The 18,980-nt window shown below is 37.4% G+C and overlaps 1 protein-coding gene across 2 annotated transcripts in view; it reads left to right on the plus strand.

Annotated features, from left to right (window-relative positions):
• The window catches only part of BMP5 (bone morphogenetic protein 5), a 60,577-nt gene that overhangs the window by 27,512 nt on the left and 14,085 nt on the right, over positions 1 to 18,980 (plus strand). For both annotated transcript variants that reach the window (XM_040599000.1, XM_040599001.1), the window contains 2 exons: positions 5,220 to 5,368; positions 15,792 to 15,989. In XM_040599000.1, the coding sequence (XP_040454934.1) occupies positions 5,220 to 5,368; positions 15,792 to 15,989 (347 nt within the window). The remainder of the gene's footprint in view (positions 1 to 5,219; positions 5,369 to 15,791; positions 15,990 to 18,980) is intronic.

An 18,980-nucleotide genomic window follows, 5' to 3' on the forward strand; every position in this document is an offset into this window, starting at 1 on the left:
CATGAACAAATCTGTGTGTGACATACTTCCAAGACTACAAGACCTAAGTAAACAACAAGATTTCACCAGGCAAAGTAGGTGAATACCTAAAAATTCCCATTGAAATGGGGAAGTAGCAATTCCAAGATGCTTCTGAAAAAAGCTACATACACTCAAATTTGGTTAAAATTAAAATTAAATTAGTTTATGTCTTTGCTCAGAAAAGTGGGGGAAGAAAGTTTTGTTTTGAGATAAACAAAAACTCTTCCTCATCTTGGAACATTTCTATCCCGGGCATGTTTAGCAAAAGCAAAGAAAATGGCAACCTAAACCTGCAGAGTGTTCTGGAGGAAAAAAATGCCCCACCACCAGTTAGCTTGAAGGTTGAGATGGGGTTCAAATATCTTTCCTGCCCACAGAAGCTTGAGCTTGTACCTTCCAGGTGAGATCTCTGAACATGAAGTTACAAAATATTTATGGCTATAAACAGGCAGTCATTTTATATGAATGGAGCAGTATCAACAAGAGGGTGAGCACTTTCCAGGATACCTTCTGCTTTCTTAGTAAATGTGGGGACAAACAAAGCAGTGCAGGATTTATTTTTTTTGCCTCTATCTTCAGCATGCAAAAATTCTTTTGACATAAGTTCTAAAAGATAATTCTTGGAGGAAGGAACAAAACAAGAAGGAATAAAACATATCTTTGTAAAGAAGTCAAGGCTAGGGTGGTGAAAGCTCTTCACCTGAAAACTCAACAGAGGTGTTTTTTTTTTAATAATTAATAGAGAAAGTTAGTTTTTCTAATCCATTGAATGTTTTATTTTGGGGTTTTTGTTTGTTTCGGTGTTTTAAATGTTTTGCCAGTAGGTAATTTCTATTCTATTTTAGAGAAAGCAAAACTATTTACTACTCTGAAGCAAGACTGCAATTTAATATGATCTGACTTGTTAAAATGACACTTGTCTCTGTGAAGCCATTAAAGAAAAATCTTGATTTCTTTCAATACATAAACATAAATCTATAAACTTTTTATAGTTCTATTTATAAACATAAACCCCCCATATCCTCTAATGAAAGCATGACGCCACAAAGGAGGTCATGCAACACCATGCCACCCATCTGATTTCACCAGTATAACTACAGAAACTTCAGATGTAGACCAAGTGTTTCCCTTCTATTGTAGAATTTGCCAGTCTCTACTTACTTATGAAGCAAATAGCAGCAAATGCCTCAGCGGGACAGGATGGGAGAAGACCACAAGGTCTTCACTGTTCAAATTAGAAACAAGGAACTTTTCCCACAAGCTTCTTGATACCTCTGATACCTCCAGACAAGCTTCTTGATACCTCTCTCCTTTTTTTTTTTTTTCTTCTTTTTTTTTTTTTTTTTTTTTTCAATAAAGCCACAACTTTTGCTTTGGAGCCCAGACTCCATTAGTGTTATTCTTGACTTTGTCAGCTGAGGTTTGTCCTGCGTACGTGAATGTGAGGGTGAGAGAAATGTGAGGGTGATGAGACATGGGAGCAGGTTCCCCAGAGAAATTGTGGCTGCCCCATCCCTGGAAGTGTTCAAGGCCAAGCTGGACAAGGCTTTGAGCAACTTGATCTAGTGGAAGGTGTCTCTGCCTATGGCAGGGGAATCAGAACTAGATGGTCTTTAAGGTCCCTTCCAACCCAAACCATTCAATGATTCTAGGATTCTGTAGTGTTCCACACTCCTTACTAGTGCCATCCCACAGCAAAATGACTGGGTTTGACCCTGATCTTTCACCCTTCCTTGCTTTAAACGGGAAACATGGATGTCTAACAGCGCTCTGCAATCCCAAATATAGTCCTGCTATGCTTTCAGGCAAGGAGTGGTCAGGGTTTAGGGTTTCTGAGCTGCAGGCTAAGGATTATGTTGTAGTCTTGGGCATTTGTCTGTCTCTGTGGCAGCGTGGCTGCTGAAGTGTGTGTGTATTGAAATCACTTCAAGTTTTTTGAAATTACAGTCTTTGGGACTGAAGTTTTCTACTTGTTCTAAGGAAGCATGTAAAACATAGCCCATGGCAAGGCAAACTTTCCTACACAGCCCTGCCAATGTATTCCTACCTGGATCTTTTCTCATGATGGAAGTAATGTAGTGCAACAGGCTAAATCCTTGTTCATGATCTGCTGGCAGCTAGCCACTAATTTAACTAAACCCTAAGGATTCTTCCCGTATTAGGGAACCCTCAAGTGGCATTAAGATACTAAAGCAGCTTTCTGGAATGAGGCGAGAGGTGAAGCAGTGTTATGGGCCTATTACATAGTAATCGATTTGATCAGGTCGAAAACTTTGCTGGGTTTCAAGGAACATATAGATGTTTTATTCCACCTTTAGTTCCTTAAGTGACCCAGGAGATGTGGAGCTTCTTAGACATTCTGCCTGCAGCCTCTTTGTTGAAATTCTGGACTGTGGTAGCATTTCTGCTGCAGACAACTGGCCATTTGGGACCAGACTGAGATCACTAAACTTAAACAGCCTCCATAAAGGTAAAGCCAATCAGCTGTATTCTGCCTGAATGTGTTCACTGTTGCATTTCAGGCTATTTACGACATAATACCTTACTTTTTTATTATGTGTTGTGGGCTATTTTTTAAATAGAAATATTTTTTAAAATTAAAGCCAAAATTTGCAGCTGTTTTTCATTTTAAGTGTGATCATTTTTTTTTCTTTTCACAGCATAAAAGAGAATTTTTAAATCAAAACTGTCACAAAATGTGATGAGAAGTTTGAATGAATGACACCAGCTAATGAGGGAATCCTACTGTTAAAGTTCTCACTGCCTTCTCAGGGGTCGGGTTTTTACCCTACATTTGTACCAACTGTGAAAAAAGTTGGATTTTTTTCTGATAAATACTTTGAATTTCTGTAGCAAATTTATTTTATGTGGGCTAAGTCATTAGCATTGGTCCAAGAGACATTTTCTTTATTCTGTTCTATGTTTTTAAGAATCAGTTCTTGTTTTCTTTAGATACCTACAACTAATTATTATTATTTCATTTGCTGAGTTAATGTGTAGCAATCTGCCTCTTTGAGTCTATATACCTTAATCAGATCATTTTGCTTGTAGGAAGGTAGACAAGAAGATTGATATATCAATGCCAAAGACAATTGGGTGTGAGTTTCTGCTGCAGTACAACTTAATAAAGTCACACTGAGGAGAGATCCACAGGGGAAGTTTGTCCTTTATAGGAATTTCTGGACTATACCGTTAGTAGTGCCCCATTCTAATTTGGCACGTCAAACTGTGCAGCCTGAATTCTGAGTACATTTAGTATCAGTCCCAGCAAAGTTTGGAGCTGAAACAATCTATATGGGAAAACAATTATGTATCCTAGGAGGAGACAAGACAAATATGAAATTAGAGCACTGCGATATTGTAATATTCTATATTCCAAACAATTTTACATTTTTCTATTAAATGTACAGAATGATGCAACAAATATTTATAAATAATGATCTTCAAATCTGTCACATTCAGAATTAAATCCTTCAGCTTTAAAGTTCTGATAAAACTGCTTATTAGAGAAAGAAGTTGGCATTTAAGACTCCAGGGAGTACTATTTTTGAGCTTGTTGTACGTTGTTGATTTGTTCAGTGCTAGTATAGTAGGTCAGGCTTTTTTGAATTGTAAGACTGTTTTCATGTTAGCTCCAGAAGGAGAACGTATGTTTTCTCCTTGTGCAGTCATTAGTACAGTTCTACTATAATGGAAGTAATAAGAGCCCAGCAAAAGATTATTCTTTAACAGAAGAAAAAAAACGTAACTTGAAAGAAAGCACTTTCAATTTTCTTTAAAAAAAAACCACAAAAACCAACCAAACAAAAAACACAAAAACCCAACAACCCTCCTTTATCATTTCTGAGCTCTTTAACTTGATTCTGCAGATATTCCTCACTTGTAAGTAAACACATGCTTGTCATAGCTCATTTGGTCTTAGTTTCCTGAGTGTTGAATGACCACAGTTTCAAGAGCTACACAAGATGTTTTTTTTCAGTATAAGACCTTCTAGGTGTATTTACAGTGTTTTGTCTAGATAAGACAACAACTCACTATCATGTCATTGCAATTAAGCAACATAAGACTACACTGATGGGACCACTGTATTTTTAAATCAAATTTTTATACACAAAGACTATTACTGCTGTCTGTCGTACCTCTTTAAGTATATATTCATGCTGTCTGTAAGGTAACAATAAGATTCCAAGGTTTGTGTAAGCCAAGCCTGTCATTAGTTGACTTGGACAGTCAAAATATAGAATAAAATATTTTTTCTTGTATATTATTGTTTTGATTACTATTTACGGCAGAAAAGAAATAGATTTCTGTAACTATAGATTTAGGTTTAAAAGGCTAAATGGTGAAAACAATTTTTAGTAATTCATGCTGCTTTGTAGAAACATGTCAAATGAAACTGATGAGAGTTAAGTATCTTGGGTTTAGTCTGGTCATCGTAGTAAGTTATTTGTAATACAGATGTGGTTCTGGAACCAATTGTGTCAGGAGATATGTGAAAACAGAACAAATACATGATCCATGCTAAACATTTAGTAACGTGATTATACTAACTCCCCTGAGCAGACCTTCTGAATTACTGGAAGATTTCATGGGAACAAATTTGAGAATATACCAGGGAACTGAGGGTTAAAATGTAATAATTACATTATTTAATCTTTATATAATTTCTACTTTGATATAAAGACTTATTTTCTAAACATCTGTACTAATATGAAACTGTTCAAACTGACATTTATTCATGTTTTCTCATATGATATAGCTGCTGTCATATGTTATTAATAACAGATTTTTTTAGAAATGCTATACCTTTGAATTTTGGTTGAAATTGGAATGTGATTTTGACATTTTTTTTCTTTTACATTGAATGGTTTATAAAAGTTAATCTTCCCGAGACATTTTAGTGCTGAAAGATGAATTCTTTATTTTGTGCATTTTTATCAGGAAGCTGGATTTTTCAGATTTTCCAGAGCTGTAGTTTTTAGATGTTAAGACCATTTCAGAAAAGTCTCTTGGGAAATACCTGTATTATATTTAACAATTACATGTTGGCTACAGCACATGCTGTACTGTGTTGTGATCAGGATATGTCAAAGGATTATTCATCTGGACTCCAGGAAGTTATTGTCAGCAAGGAAATTAAGGGCAAAAAAATAAAAATAATATTTGAATGCCTTAACTCTCTATTTTCTTTAACTTAGGGATGCAGACTTGTTCCTGTTAGACACAAGAAAGGCTCAAGCATCTGATGTGGGCTGGTTTGTGTTTGACATTACTGTGACCAGCAATCACTGGGTGATTAATCCACAGAACAATCTGGGCTTGCAACTCTGCGCTGAAACTGGGGACGGTAAGATCATAACTGTAGATTAAAATTCATCTGTGCTCGTCAGCTCTTCCTAGGAATCTTTTCTGGACGGGTGTTTTTTTGACTTGACTTGTTGACAATTCTCCGAGAGTTTAGAAGCAAAGAATACAAGTCTTATCTTGCCACAGCTATAGTCTGCAAACTTTCTATTATTCTTAATTCTGTAGAATATGGCAATTATAAAGCCAACTGAATCAAATTAAACAAATTTGGGGATAAAAGCTTCTACATACAAAATGGAGTTCCATTTTAATGTTCTCCCACTGATGATTACATTCAGGAAACTCAAGCATATTTGCAGAATTTTTGTTTTAGAAAGTTTCTAAAGAACTTTATACCATGGAGGAAGGTATTAAAAAAACTCAGGACAGTTCAGGATGTGTCTCATAGCCTTTGGTACTGATGTTCAAGAAAACTTCACAAAAGGGTAATGTGGCAATTAGTTTTCCGTATTTTTTTTTAAATATATTGAAATTGTTTAAAATTTTGCAATATTGAAAATTTTAATTAGTTGAAAATTAGAAAGAACAGTCAGAGCTGTGGGGGTTTTGGTATAAATTTACTGGGCCACTACATTATTCACAGCTATGCTTTTCATTAAAAAGTGAAAATGCATCTCAATGCAAAATAATATTTTTAGAAGAAATGTTCTTTACTTAGACTTCTTTAAAACTAATAAAAAGAGACTTATATACTGTTTTTTCTGTGATGGTTCACTTAATCCATCCTACTTTACAAGCAAACTTTCAGATTTAGCTCTTTCTTGTCAAAAAGCTTTTTATGTCAGAGGTCAAGGGTTCTATGATGCCAGTTAATCTAAACCTTAGCTGACATAATGTTAATGAGTAGCAGAAGAAACCCTGGTGTAAGGATTAATATTTTTTTCTCCTTTCTTTGTTCTGGCTAGATTTTCTCATTGTTTTTGATCTGAATTCTCCCTCAGGCTCAGCTGGGCTGTGAACAAAGCCTCTCATACTTTTTCACCAAGTGTTCTGGCTGCCAGAGAGTTATGCAAAAACTGTCCTCCTTTAGGCATGATGCTTGAAAAGGGAGTTGGCAGGCTGAACCAGAGCAGACGACTATTTCACCTAATATTGCCTATATGGTTGGAGTACAGTCAGTGGAAAAGGGAGGCAGCAATGCAAAGTAGACCACGTTGCTATTGCATTCAACCAGTCTTCAAAGGCACCACACCTGAACTCGGGCTGTATGAGGAGTGGCTCTTTTAGATGGCCTGTTTTTGTGAAGCCATTTTTAAGGCCTTAAAATTCTGGGGAGGTGACACCTCCGTCAGGCATCCAAATTAGGTGGACTGGCTTCTGGCCAGCTTTCCTGCTCCAGAATAAACTCCATCCTTGACTTTTTTTCCAGGAGTTTCAAATACAGAAATTCTTGAAAATTAAATATCCATGAAAGGCATTCATTAAGAAACCCTGGAACCAGCAATTTGTTGGTTCTAGCCTCAAAATTTTATCTGTTCAGTAAACAGCAGGAAAGTTTGTATGGGTAAAAGGAAACCTTTAGGTTAATACACTGAAGAAATTGTAAAATAATAATTTATGTAAATATTTCCCCTGTCATACTCCCAAGATCAGAAAGGTGATAGGTAATTTTCTATTTTCAATTCCAAAGCCACAAGCAGCTTTACCTTCTGCACCTCACTTATTTGAATTTCTCAACACAGCTGCTTGAGCGAGGAGGGAATTCCCCTCTTCCCTCACTTTCTGTTCCCTTTTCAGTTTATTCATGCAAAAAGAGTGCCCTTCTAGGGACTAAAGTTTTCAAAACTGTAGGGAAGACCTGTGCTACACCACTTCAGCTTAGTATAAGGAAACCCATCCTTTCATGCTCTTACAATTTTGCTCTTAAGGCTTTGATTATTTTTATTGGGTTGCTGTTACTTCTGGAAGCTATTAGAAACACCAGCAGTTGAATGACACGTTTGTGTACAGATGGAACATGAATTTTTATACATGACTCAGTGTATAGTGGACTCAGTTTGTAACCCAGAGAACCCCACCCACCTTCCCTCCAACCAGTTTTCTATGAAACCTCAGAGACTGGTTTAAATCAACCAGAAAACCTTCTCCTGGCACAAGTGAACTTTAGGTTATACAGGTCTCCATGTCTTCAGCTGTCTATTGAGTTTACGGGAGGTAGAGGAGTTCTGTCCCATAACTGGAGAGACATTTATGATAAGACCTGATCCATTAACCTTTCTATTGCAACAGACCATTAAACTAAATGGGATTCTGTTAAATCAGAGGATCCCTGTTTGAGGTATTCAGGTGCTGCACTGGGGCCATGGATAATCACATCTGTAAATACACACTAATTTTTAGATTTATTCATACAGCACCTTTAAAATGGGATGCCAATAATTACTGAGACTCTGGAGTGCTACTATATTGTTATGATTAACATTAAGAGTAACCTTTCTTGCAGTTATCTTTCAGTGACTTTTTAGGCAATTACTTGTGTAGTTATATTTCTCTGGCGATCTCTGAAGATGGTGCATAAATAATAATAAAGTCTACATGAGGAATAAAAAAAATGTAACTATTTAATATAACAGTGTGATAAAAACAACTTTGGAAGAATGTCTGGTTGTTGTAATTCACATTTTTCTCCCTTTGAAAATTCTGAAAAAGTACAAAAAGCCACATGACATTGGAATGTGTTTTCTTTTTTTCTTTAAGACAGTATTTGGTATCATACATCTCATTTTAGCATGAAATGTGGACTTTTACTCTTAATGGGACATTTTATTTTGAACAGTAAGAATAAAGGTTTGCATGACACATATGGAAGCTGTCAACATATAATGCACTGTTTCCCTGGGGCTGTGGTAAATTAAGGATCAGGTTTTTTTGATTCTCTTTTTAAATGTCTCCTCAACATTCTGCAGCACCCCTTTTGGCTGATTCCCTCCTTCTGACACCAAAATTCTCTGTGGTGTTTAAAATGAGAGGTGATCATTTTCACACTGATGGTAGTGTAGGTGTTAGATGAATTGCAGCATAAAATTAATGTAGATGCAGAAACATTACAAAAAGCTCCATGCAATGTTTTTCCTGTATATATACCATATGTCTCCTTAAAATGTTCCAGTGAATCAGCACCTTTGTATTAACGTATAATATTTATATAATTGGAAGTTAGCAACAGTTTGAACATCACTTTTACTAGAGGAGTATAAATAGCTGCAAGGGTATTCCTTTTTCTGTTTATATCGTTGCTGAAGAGAACCTAGTGCTGTCTACAGTAAATGGGTGAGGGAGATAACATGTAATGATGACTATTGATCCACAGAATAAAACAGATTCCAAACATACAACTGTCAATACAACATCCTAGGTAGCCTCCACATCCATGTAGTTTTGTGCCTTTTCTTAGACTGCTGCAGCTCTCAGTTATTTTCCATCCACTTGCACATCAGAGTGGAAGAAACTGGTGGTAACTTTGAAAAGCCCAAGCTGATTAACGTGATTTCTGCTACCACACAGTCCTGTGGAAGGTTTTTTGGGGCTTTCCTGCTGTTTGAGGTGGGCAGGCAGTAGGAATTCTCAGATCCCCAGCTCTGACTCTTACTTCAGGTATTTTTTTTTCCTCAGAGCAAAGGGAAACTTGAAATAAATAGGTTCCTTGATCGAAGTGAAGCCTGGGGAAGGCCAATTCGCTCTCCAGCACATATTTGTGTACACTCTGACATGTGTGCTCGGGAAGGGGGTTTGGTGTTTCAAACCTACATGCTGCAGAAAAGATTGGTGAGGTCCTTCTCCATCAATGATTGGGGAACCATTAAGAGAAACACTTTCTTTTTTAGTCTCCCCTCCTTTCAGCTTGGGCCTTACAAGGTCTCTTTTTCCTACAAAGCCTTCAGAGAGGTAGCATGGCCACATTCTCTATGTTACATGGGGTGACTAGCTTGCTTTCAACCCCTAGCAACCTGGCAGCATCCTGGCTTCTCCAGGGAGTTGGCTGCATACTTGACACTGGCCTTGGCCTCACCTTTAGAAAACTAAATGTTATCAATCTCATCCCAAGGTTGCCCTCCATCAACCTTGGCACCTAACTTACATGACGCTGGTAGCCATTAGGTACTCTGGAGGATGCTGCTGGCTTGTTACATTTAAGTCTCTTGGTGGATCTGGTATTTACAAGGCAAAGTATCAGAAGTGAGTTCACCTCCATTAGTGTCCTTACAGTGGGGGAATTTAGGATATATATATTTATATTGATGTATATATATGGACTTTGGCAGGCAATAGCTCTGCCTAAATTCTGAGCCATCTGGAAGCCATATAGCCATGTTAGCACAGCACTGAACCCGAGCTAATATATCCTGCCCCTCAGCAGGTTTTATTAGCTTGGGCTCAAGCACTGCCTAAGTACAGCTACATGAGTTCTGGTTCAGAGCTGACTTTGGCCAAAGTTACACTAGTAAATTAAATGTGCTCAGGAATACTGTGGTGTGAAATGAGCTGGAGGGATGACTTTCTCAGTCTCCAAAACAGGGTAACCCCATGGCAGCTGCCCCTCTGGGAGAGGTCCCTGCAGCACTGCCTTGGGTGCTGGGGACTCTGCGGTGGAGCTGGCATAGAGTGTAAGTTCATGAGGAGCACACTCCCACCCTGAGCAGAGCAGATGATCCAGCTCCAGCATCTGGGAGTGCTCCTGGGCACTCTTTAATTTTCTCAGATAGGTGTAACCCCTGTTTCCAGCTGGGTCAGAAATACAGTCAGCGTTTTCCTGTGTCTGTTTGTAGCAAGCAACACGAACATACCCTTTGTTAGTAAGGGCACACTTACTTTAAGCAGGAGGGTTAAGGAGCTGAGGGGCTCCTGCCCCTTCACCTGCCACCACTGCATACTGGTGCATACTTGTCCTAGCTATACAGCTATGCAACTCCCCCCCCATCCTGCTCCCCGATATAGACCGATATTTTAGAGATAATGGCATTTGTCTTCCATTTGATTCAGAAGGCTTTTATACGTTTTATTCTTTGGTGGATGACCAATTAGTTTAATCTCTTCTTGTTTCATTGTCTTCCCAAATACATTTTAACTGTGCAGAAAAGCCCTAGGACTCCCACAGAACATTCGCAGTTTAAGCACATTAAATTGAAAGGATAAATTAAGTACTTAGCAAGCATATTTGTGTATGATTACAACTAATTTTCTGTGTAAGCACACACGGTACTGCCACATTATACAGCATACCATGGTTCCTAACATGTTCCCAAGTGCTTTCTTCAAGAGTTTTATGAATACTAAAATCACCACAAAAAGATACTCAAAGTGCCTTCAACTAAACTGATTAAAAGCAACGAAATGTAAGATTTTAAAAACAAAAGCTGAATTTTTAGTTTTGACTAAAGATGTGAAGCCTAGGAAATGCAGAGCAGATCACCCAAGATGATCCATTTTTCAGAACCCTTTAAAGCCTCCAGAGATCAGAAGAGTTAATAAAACACATGAAGTCTGTTTCAAAAGGATATTTTATGTTGATGCAGATAAATGTGTCCACCAAAGGAAAAGTCTGCATAACAGTTTATATAGATGATACAACAGAGACAGTATAAAATACTTCAGAGTGTGTAGGATGTCTTATATATGGACCATCACACTTGTGTTAGGTATTCTCTTCTTGTTGTTTTTTTGGGGGTTTTTTGTTTGGTTTTTTTTAGTGAGCCTTCATTTATGCTTTTGTACCCAAACTCTGCCTCAGTTCTTTTGTTTCTGTGAAGTCCCATTGCTCTCAAGAGGACTGTTCAGGCATGAGAAACCACACAAGTTTCTATCTAATTTTGAAAACTACTTTGTGAGCTTTCAGACTCAGAGCGTCAGGACAGTTTTTGCTCAAATATTAAATATTCTTCAACCTTGCATACTCAGGATCTTCCTCCAAAAGGGTTTTCTGAATCCTCATTTCAGATATCACTCCCCACAAGCAGGAAACCATAGGTGTGGCATCAGATATTTTTTTTTCCCAGCAAACTAGAAATGAATTCTCAGCATCACTGAAGTTTTTATTTTGATCTACAAATATATAACATTATTACCAAAATAACTACTGTGACCTAGCAGCAGTGTTTAATCTGCAAAAAGTGTTTTGTGGCTTGTTGAACACTTTTGAAAGTAAATAAGTGCTTGTTTTTCATAACAAAATGAGTGGTTTGCTGCACTTCGATGACTCAGGACAAAATAATGGATCTTGGAATCACTCATTGTCCTGTGTTGCCAGTGTAAATCTGGCCAAGACGCATAATGGCTGAAAGCTCTTGCAAAATTGGTGTCTGCTCAATGCGTTACATAAAATATATACTGCCTGAGGAGAGACAGCCAAGTCACAAATCTTACCACTGTCATTGGCATCCATGCTGGCTATCTCAGAAGAAGTCAGCTTTCTGAATGTCATGAAAAACGGGGCTATGTCTCCAGGTCAGGACTGTGAGACATACTGTTACTGAAAACTTGAAGGGATTCTTGCATTTCCATTTGGAGCAGCTGGGGGGAGGAAATGAACTTTTAAGATGGACCTTGATCAGTTAATGAAAAAAATTGTATGCTATGACTGCATGTGACAGCAGAAAAGCAGACATAGTGACACAGCAAACAGCTCTGCAGCTATCACCCTGACTGTTATTCCTATTTTGTAGGTTAAAAAAAAAAAAAAAAGAAAAAGAAAAAAAGAACAAAATCATCAGGATTGTTGAGGTAGGACATTTTTATAAGCTGAACTTCACAGTTATTTTTTCAGCAGCAATTCCTTTATTACAAGGGGACAGAACACGAAAAGGCAAATAACATTCATTCAGTTCAGTCAGTCAAACCAGCACTTCCATACAAGCTTTTATGCAAACTGCTAAGGGCACTTCGCTATCAAACAGAATAAAAGCCAAAAAAAAGTTTAAATGCCAAGTCAAACAAATACATCTTGCCAAAGACTCAAAATCATATGAATAAGGACTCAGGAGTTCAGCAGATTTGGAACATAATGCTTTAAGTCTTAGTCTCCAAATATACCTGTCAATATGGAGAAGAGATAATAAATTATCATAGCAGAACTAAGAAACACATGTCCGAATGTGAAGATTACAAAGGCTCTGGACTGCCCCTGCACAGAGTAAGGCTGTCTGTTTTGCTTATTTGGTTTTTATAGGTGTAGGGGCAATTGCACCGGCCAGGTTCAGTGGAGCAAGCACTAGCTGACTGCTGGTTTTTTGCACTTTCTTCTTGTTTTCTTTTAAAATCTGAAGAAAAGTCTTTGAAATCCTCAGAATTAAAGATACGATGGAAGGATAAAAACAAACCCACTTTTCAGAATGCTTGACCACATTCAGTTCTTGTTCAGAGATACTCAAGAGAAGCAGAGACACACACCTTGCTGTTTTGGTTTTACCAGTTTCATGCGGGTGAAGCTCCCAGGGAAGGTGTAGTTAAGCAGGTCAGCCTGAGTCATTCAGCTGATTTTAGAAAATACTGTTCTAATATACCAGTATGGAACAACTGTGTGCTGGAGAGGCCTGGATTTTCAGTTGTCATGGAAACCAAGAGTTTTCTAAATGCTTACAAGAAATGATAGACTAAAACTACTTACTAACTGAAGCCCACGAGTATTTCTTGCTGCAAAGGCCAATTTAGGTTAGGGTAAGATTTTTCTTACTGTATTCTGAAATCCACACTGTGGACAAAGGTGAGGACTACCTAATGAGACCACAGCACATGGATGGAGCTACTGCTGTGGCAGAAAGCTTGATGCATTTCAGAGGCCAAATACTTCGAAATGCCTCCTGTTCAGGAAGGGGCAAAGCTTTGTCCTCTTAGACTGTAGGAAATCTCCCACACGTGCACTTTTTTTTTTTTTTTTAATAAAGGATAATAGAAGCTCTGTAAATGCAAACTTTCTTTCATACAGAAGGAACCTAAAATGGAGACAACATATGTGGTTTGAATTTCCAAACAAAACAGTTCAGAGATAGTCCTCAGAAGAAATGCAGCGTCTCAAGGGCAGTGTATATTTTGATTGCTTAGTCTTCTGAAAGTTGCAGTTAAACCAAGGCATATGATAAACCAAGACAAGAAAGTTTAATGATGAACCCACAGAAGTCAATAAAAGTTTTCCTGTTGACTGCGCTAGAAGCAGATCCAGTGCATATACCATTCATGAATTGAACAAATGGGTCCTAAAAATCAGGTTGGGTGCTTGAAAGATCAAACAAATACAGGAATAAAGTCACCTAAGCTGTTTCTGTGTGTAAAAAGGCTGTGGGTTACAGCATTAATTTTTTATAGTATATCTCTATACCCTGAATAACTAAATAAGCCTTAACTTGTGGAATCTTAATAGCCATCTCATTGCTGAAGTCTAAAGGAAATCCAGAGGAAACTTAATAATATTAAAAGTTATTTTAAAGGGAGTTCACATTGGTTAGAAGGATATTTTGCTTCTCACACAATATCCACCATTGTAAATTCAGAGGACCTAGATTTAAATTCAGAAAACCTCCACACGTCTTTACAGCCCTCAGTATATACAATTAATAGCATTCTTAAAATGTCTACCAGTAAGGTATTAATCTTTTACAGATAAAATTAAAATTCTGAAAGTCATTGGAAGAAAAAATAAAGAAAAATAGTAAAAATATTCCCTCTAGAAATGAAGGGAAACTTGGAACTTTGTGGTAAGAGACTGGTTTGTCCATGTTGCAATGAATAGAGAATAGTCTGTACAGTTTTTCATATCTGACTTGCAACAGAAGATTGAAACACATAGAAATTAATGTTACTGAATTATTTAATAGTAACTCAAACACATGAAAAGAAGAATTAAAGAAACACAAGTCTAAAAAGGCATTTAAAATGAAATCAGAAGCTTCAACAAATATATTTTTCCCTTGCAGTCAAAAAAGTAATTATCAAAATTGTTCAGAATATGTTGCCAATTACTCTGCTCCATAACTGCTAACTTTCTCAGTTCTTCTCTTGCCTTTGCTGGGCTCTCTGTCACTGGAAACATCTTAAACCAATTTAAAGTGCTACACCTGAATAAACATGTTGTAAAAGTGTTTATGTATTGAAGTGGGTCAGTTCAAGGTATGGTATTTGGCTGGAACTTCTAATTTCTCTTTTTACTGCAAAAGGGCTGCCAGAAGGAGGAAGTCTGAGCTGAATTAATACATTTGTTACCGTGGAAGTAGAATGGAAACTACTTTAACCACAAATCAAACTGCCTCTTTCATTTACGCCAGTGATAGAGTTTTTATAAGAAATATAGACTCTGGCATACAGCCACTGTAAGTTTGTGTTTGAAAAGGAAACCTATATGCTTATTTCTATAAGGTTTACTCTTATGCTTATTTGCAAGTTCTTTTTCAGGATGATTAAGTTAACAGTATTATACATTTGTGAGGCAGATGCTCCTTTGTCGCCTGGGTAGCAAACTTTTCCAGTCGGTTTAGAAGAATCCCCAGGCGCCCTGATGCTGCACAGCTCACATGGTGCCTATGCCCGTACCCTCCTGTTTAAAGGACCTCTGTGTCCCCCACCCAGCACAGCTGCACAGCTTCACATGACACTGTCTCATTTTCTGACGGTTGAAGGGCTCTGCATAATACACGTATGCACAAAAGTGTTTATGCTGCCAAAATAAATTCTGTTAAGAGCAAGGGTTTATTTGCTAAAATGTCACTGATGCAGTTTCAGTGACTTGTTTTGCTTTCTTTTCTTTTAGTGAGGTTTAGATCCTATAATATAGTGAGGTTACCGCACAGCTCTGACTGAACAAATATTTTAAAGAAATATGCACATCCCCTGGGAACAGAACCAGCGTCAATAATGTACATATTTCAAACTCTGTTCTCTTGAATGACTGAATGCCTTCCTATCTTTACTAGTGAACGAACATCAGTTTGAGTAACACCGCACAATATTTATTTTTAAAGCAGAAGTATATTTATTATCTACACTTCTAATTGCTACCAATCTTCTTTGGGGATATAAGGTTCCACATCTCACACTCAAGTGATGCAAAAATTAGCTGACTGCATTACATTATCCTTTCTGTAGCCTATAGACTTTAGTGGGGCTCATTTATTTTTCAGTTCTATAGATGTGTACCTAAGACTGAATTAAAATATATGTGTAATGAATAAATTATATAGTGCACAGAGACTGAAATTTTATTCAATGACAAACTACCTGTAAAGCTGTTGAAACTTTTGTAAATTGATGAATTTTTTGTCTTTTAAGTTCTGTTTAACAAAATGCATTTAGGATTCTTAATCACATAAATTCAGGGTTATGGGCAAAATCCTTGCCATGTTTCAGTCAGCAGTTGAACTCCACGGCTTCAGGAGGGGCAGAAGTTCACCTTTTAACATACAATTCCCATTACTTTATAGGTCGAAGTATCAATGTTAAATCTGCTGGCCTAATTGGAAGACACGGGCCTCAGTCAAAGCAACCATTCATGGTTGCATTCTTCAAGGCAAGTGAAGTGCTTTTCCGTTCTGTCCGAGCAGCCAATAATAAAAGGAAAAATCAGAACCGCAACAAATCCAGTAGTCATCCGGAGTCTTCTAGGATGCCAAGTGTTGGGGGTAAGATGAAGCTATGATTTACTAGCCTGTTTATCAGAGTTATGGGCACCTGCTCGAGCGCAGTAGTCACAGCAAGATTTGCTCACTGTCTGAACTGTCAGAAGCTGTGTTCCCCCTCCATTTCTACCTGCCCCTCTAGCTTTGTTTAAACCTATGTTATGTTGGCCCTCAGTATGATCTACCTTCTGTGAGTCAGGTCACTTATATGTATCGTGGGCTCCTGGAGGGTGAAATGACCAAGCAGCTTTGGAAAGGCTGTATCTGAGCTTGAAGCTAGTCCTACATAGAAGGCAACTGGATGAGGTCTTTGCTATGCATGACAAAAGAGTAGAGAGAGTAGAGACAAGGGTTATGCACCAGCTGCTTGTCTAGGAAGCCTCAGCAAAAAGTAGTGTTTGAACTCTTATTTAACTGCCTATCAGCTGAAGAAGCCAAAATGTAACACAAAAAAATTGAATATTGGAAATGAGGAAGCTTGACCAATCTGTGAAAGCCTAAACTGTGAGTTCGGATCAGCTGATGTGTACTGATGTAAATACACTGCGTTTCCTTGAATGGAGTGAATTCCATCCCTTATTTACCTGAAAGGTACTGACAATAGTGCATGTGAAAATGTTAGTCTCATTAGAGCCTGGAATAAATTTTGCTCCAGTTCTTTCCTGAGGTGCTCATTTCAGCTCGAGGCACAAAGTCACTTCCTAAATATTGTCACTTTTGAACAAAAATTTCTATTTTTCAGGGACAGGGTGTGCAATTGTATCTTTCTAAAAGCACGGCAGATCTCGTACCAGCACAGCAAAATCTCAATATAGATGCTATTCTTAAGCCCCATGGATGTCTACAAGTAAGAAAATTAGTAATTAGTGGAAAGTATTCAGCTCTGGAGTGGAACTCATCTGTTTGAGGAGAACTGTTATGAGCATTAAGCATTACTTATACCCATCTCAGAACCTTGACAGCAGCAGATTAGAGACCTTTAATGGATAAGCCTTTCCCTGATCTTATGCACAAGGATGAAATTTTTCCTTAAAAACTACAAACTGCTATTGAGTTGCTAAAGAAATAAAAAAAATTTAGTAACTTACCTTTCTAAATTTATTTAAAGTTTACCTGGTAATCTACTGGAATAAAATCCCATTGTAAGGTTAAAAGTCAGTATTAGAACATATCTGGAAAAAAAAAACCCACAAAAAAAAAGGGGGGTTAATGGGTTAATCCACAGCAATAATTATTACTGCTTCAGTCGTGGGCTCATTTTTATTTGTATATGATGTACAGGTAGAAAAAAATACTGCGCTATTTCTCTAGTTTCCATTGAGGACCTGAAACACAGTTCTTGAAGCAGATGACTTGAAGCTGCACGTGTTCCCTCTGCGGACACTAGCCTTTGAAAAGCCCCTGACATTTGTTAAGGCACCAGGTTTCTCTGTTTACAACAGGGTTTTGTTTGGGTTTTTTTCTGACTATTGTAAATTTTTTTACTATTCTGTATGACAATACAAAAAAAGCTCATCTGCATAATTAACTTCTAACTTCTTATTTGTCAGTATTGCAGGGGAGCAGTTATAAATAAATAATGAAAGAACTCTAAAACTGGACAATTTCAGGGTTTTATTAGTTAAAAAAAAAAATCACATATCCATAGCAGAACAGCATTTTTTAAATGAGTCATTATTTATAAAGTTATATTGACTAAATGTTCTCTCTTCATTAACTTTTTAAAGTTCTTCAGATTTTTTTGAAATAATGCAAGTTAAAAATTGATTTGCCATCTTGTAATTTAGATGTAGCAAGCATGCTCATCAGTTAAGCTTGCTCACTGGTGCTTGCTTTAAATGCATTTACTTCAGTAGATGAATTGAATCTGTGTTTTGTTTAATTCTAGTAAAAGCAGCATATTTTTTTCTGTGGAAACTATTCCTTCTATTTTACTGGTACTACATGATGCACCTCCCTATTTTCATAAAAGGGCTTTGGACTGAATAACACAACATGAGCATTTTCTTGTGGGTTTTGTTTGTTTGTGTTGCTTTGTTTTTTAAATACAGTCAAACATGATCTGTGCAACTGCATTAACTCCAAAATACAATCTTTTACCTGAAGGGTAAGTAATATTTTCTCTGCACAAAAAATATTTTTAAAAAGATTTTTCATGTTTCCTGGAAAATGACTGCTATTTTTGAGAATCACATTATTTTGGGAGAAGGGGAAATCATCTTTGGGAGAAGGGGAAATCATCTAAGTACACGGTACACACAACATAAATATCGTACTTTCAGACTGAAACCTATCTTTCTAGTCCATGAGGAAATGAGAATTGAAAAGATTTGTTAAACCTTCATGATTATAGCAGGAAAGCTGAGCACAAGCTCCCTGCTGTTTTAACTGGGGAAAAACTCAAACTTACACACTAGCAAATTGCATCAGCGTGAGAATTACCTCAGGAAGAGCTGTCTGCATGCCTCAAAACTGGTCAGTCTCATCTGTGCATGCAGTCATGCTCTAGAGCTGTTGTAAAACAAGAAAAATCAGAACACCTCTCGTGAAATGTGCATTATGAAACAAATTTTCTCCTAACCTCTTTCAGCCCCCAGTCTCCGTTCCCCAGTCTCCCTAAGTGTAGAGGTACATCTCTACATATGTTGACCCATGCCAGATCTCCATCAAAAAAGACTATAGTTCAAGAACACCATGCTTTTAAAACAAAATTAGTTTAAGAAGCATTTGCACATGCAGTTGCATTAAAGGCAGGGATGTTGACCTCTGACTGGGCATGGAGGAAGCAAGATGTGAGCAGGCTAGAACAGGTGGTAAAGCTGAAGGCAGATATGTAACCACAGCCTCACACAGCAATATCCTCTGAAGCAAAACTGCTTGGAGGAGTAGCTTCTGCACCATGACAAATTTGCTTCCATGCTCTTGCTTTGCAGTTTGCTTCAACAGTCTCCATATCACAAATGAACAAACTCCTTTTATTTAGGTATCATTAAT

Source organism: Falco naumanni, chromosome 6 (assembly GCF_017639655.2).
Source record: "Falco naumanni isolate bFalNau1 chromosome 6, bFalNau1.pat, whole genome shotgun sequence".
NCBI lineage: Eukaryota > Metazoa > Chordata > Aves > Falconiformes > Falconidae > Falco > Falco naumanni.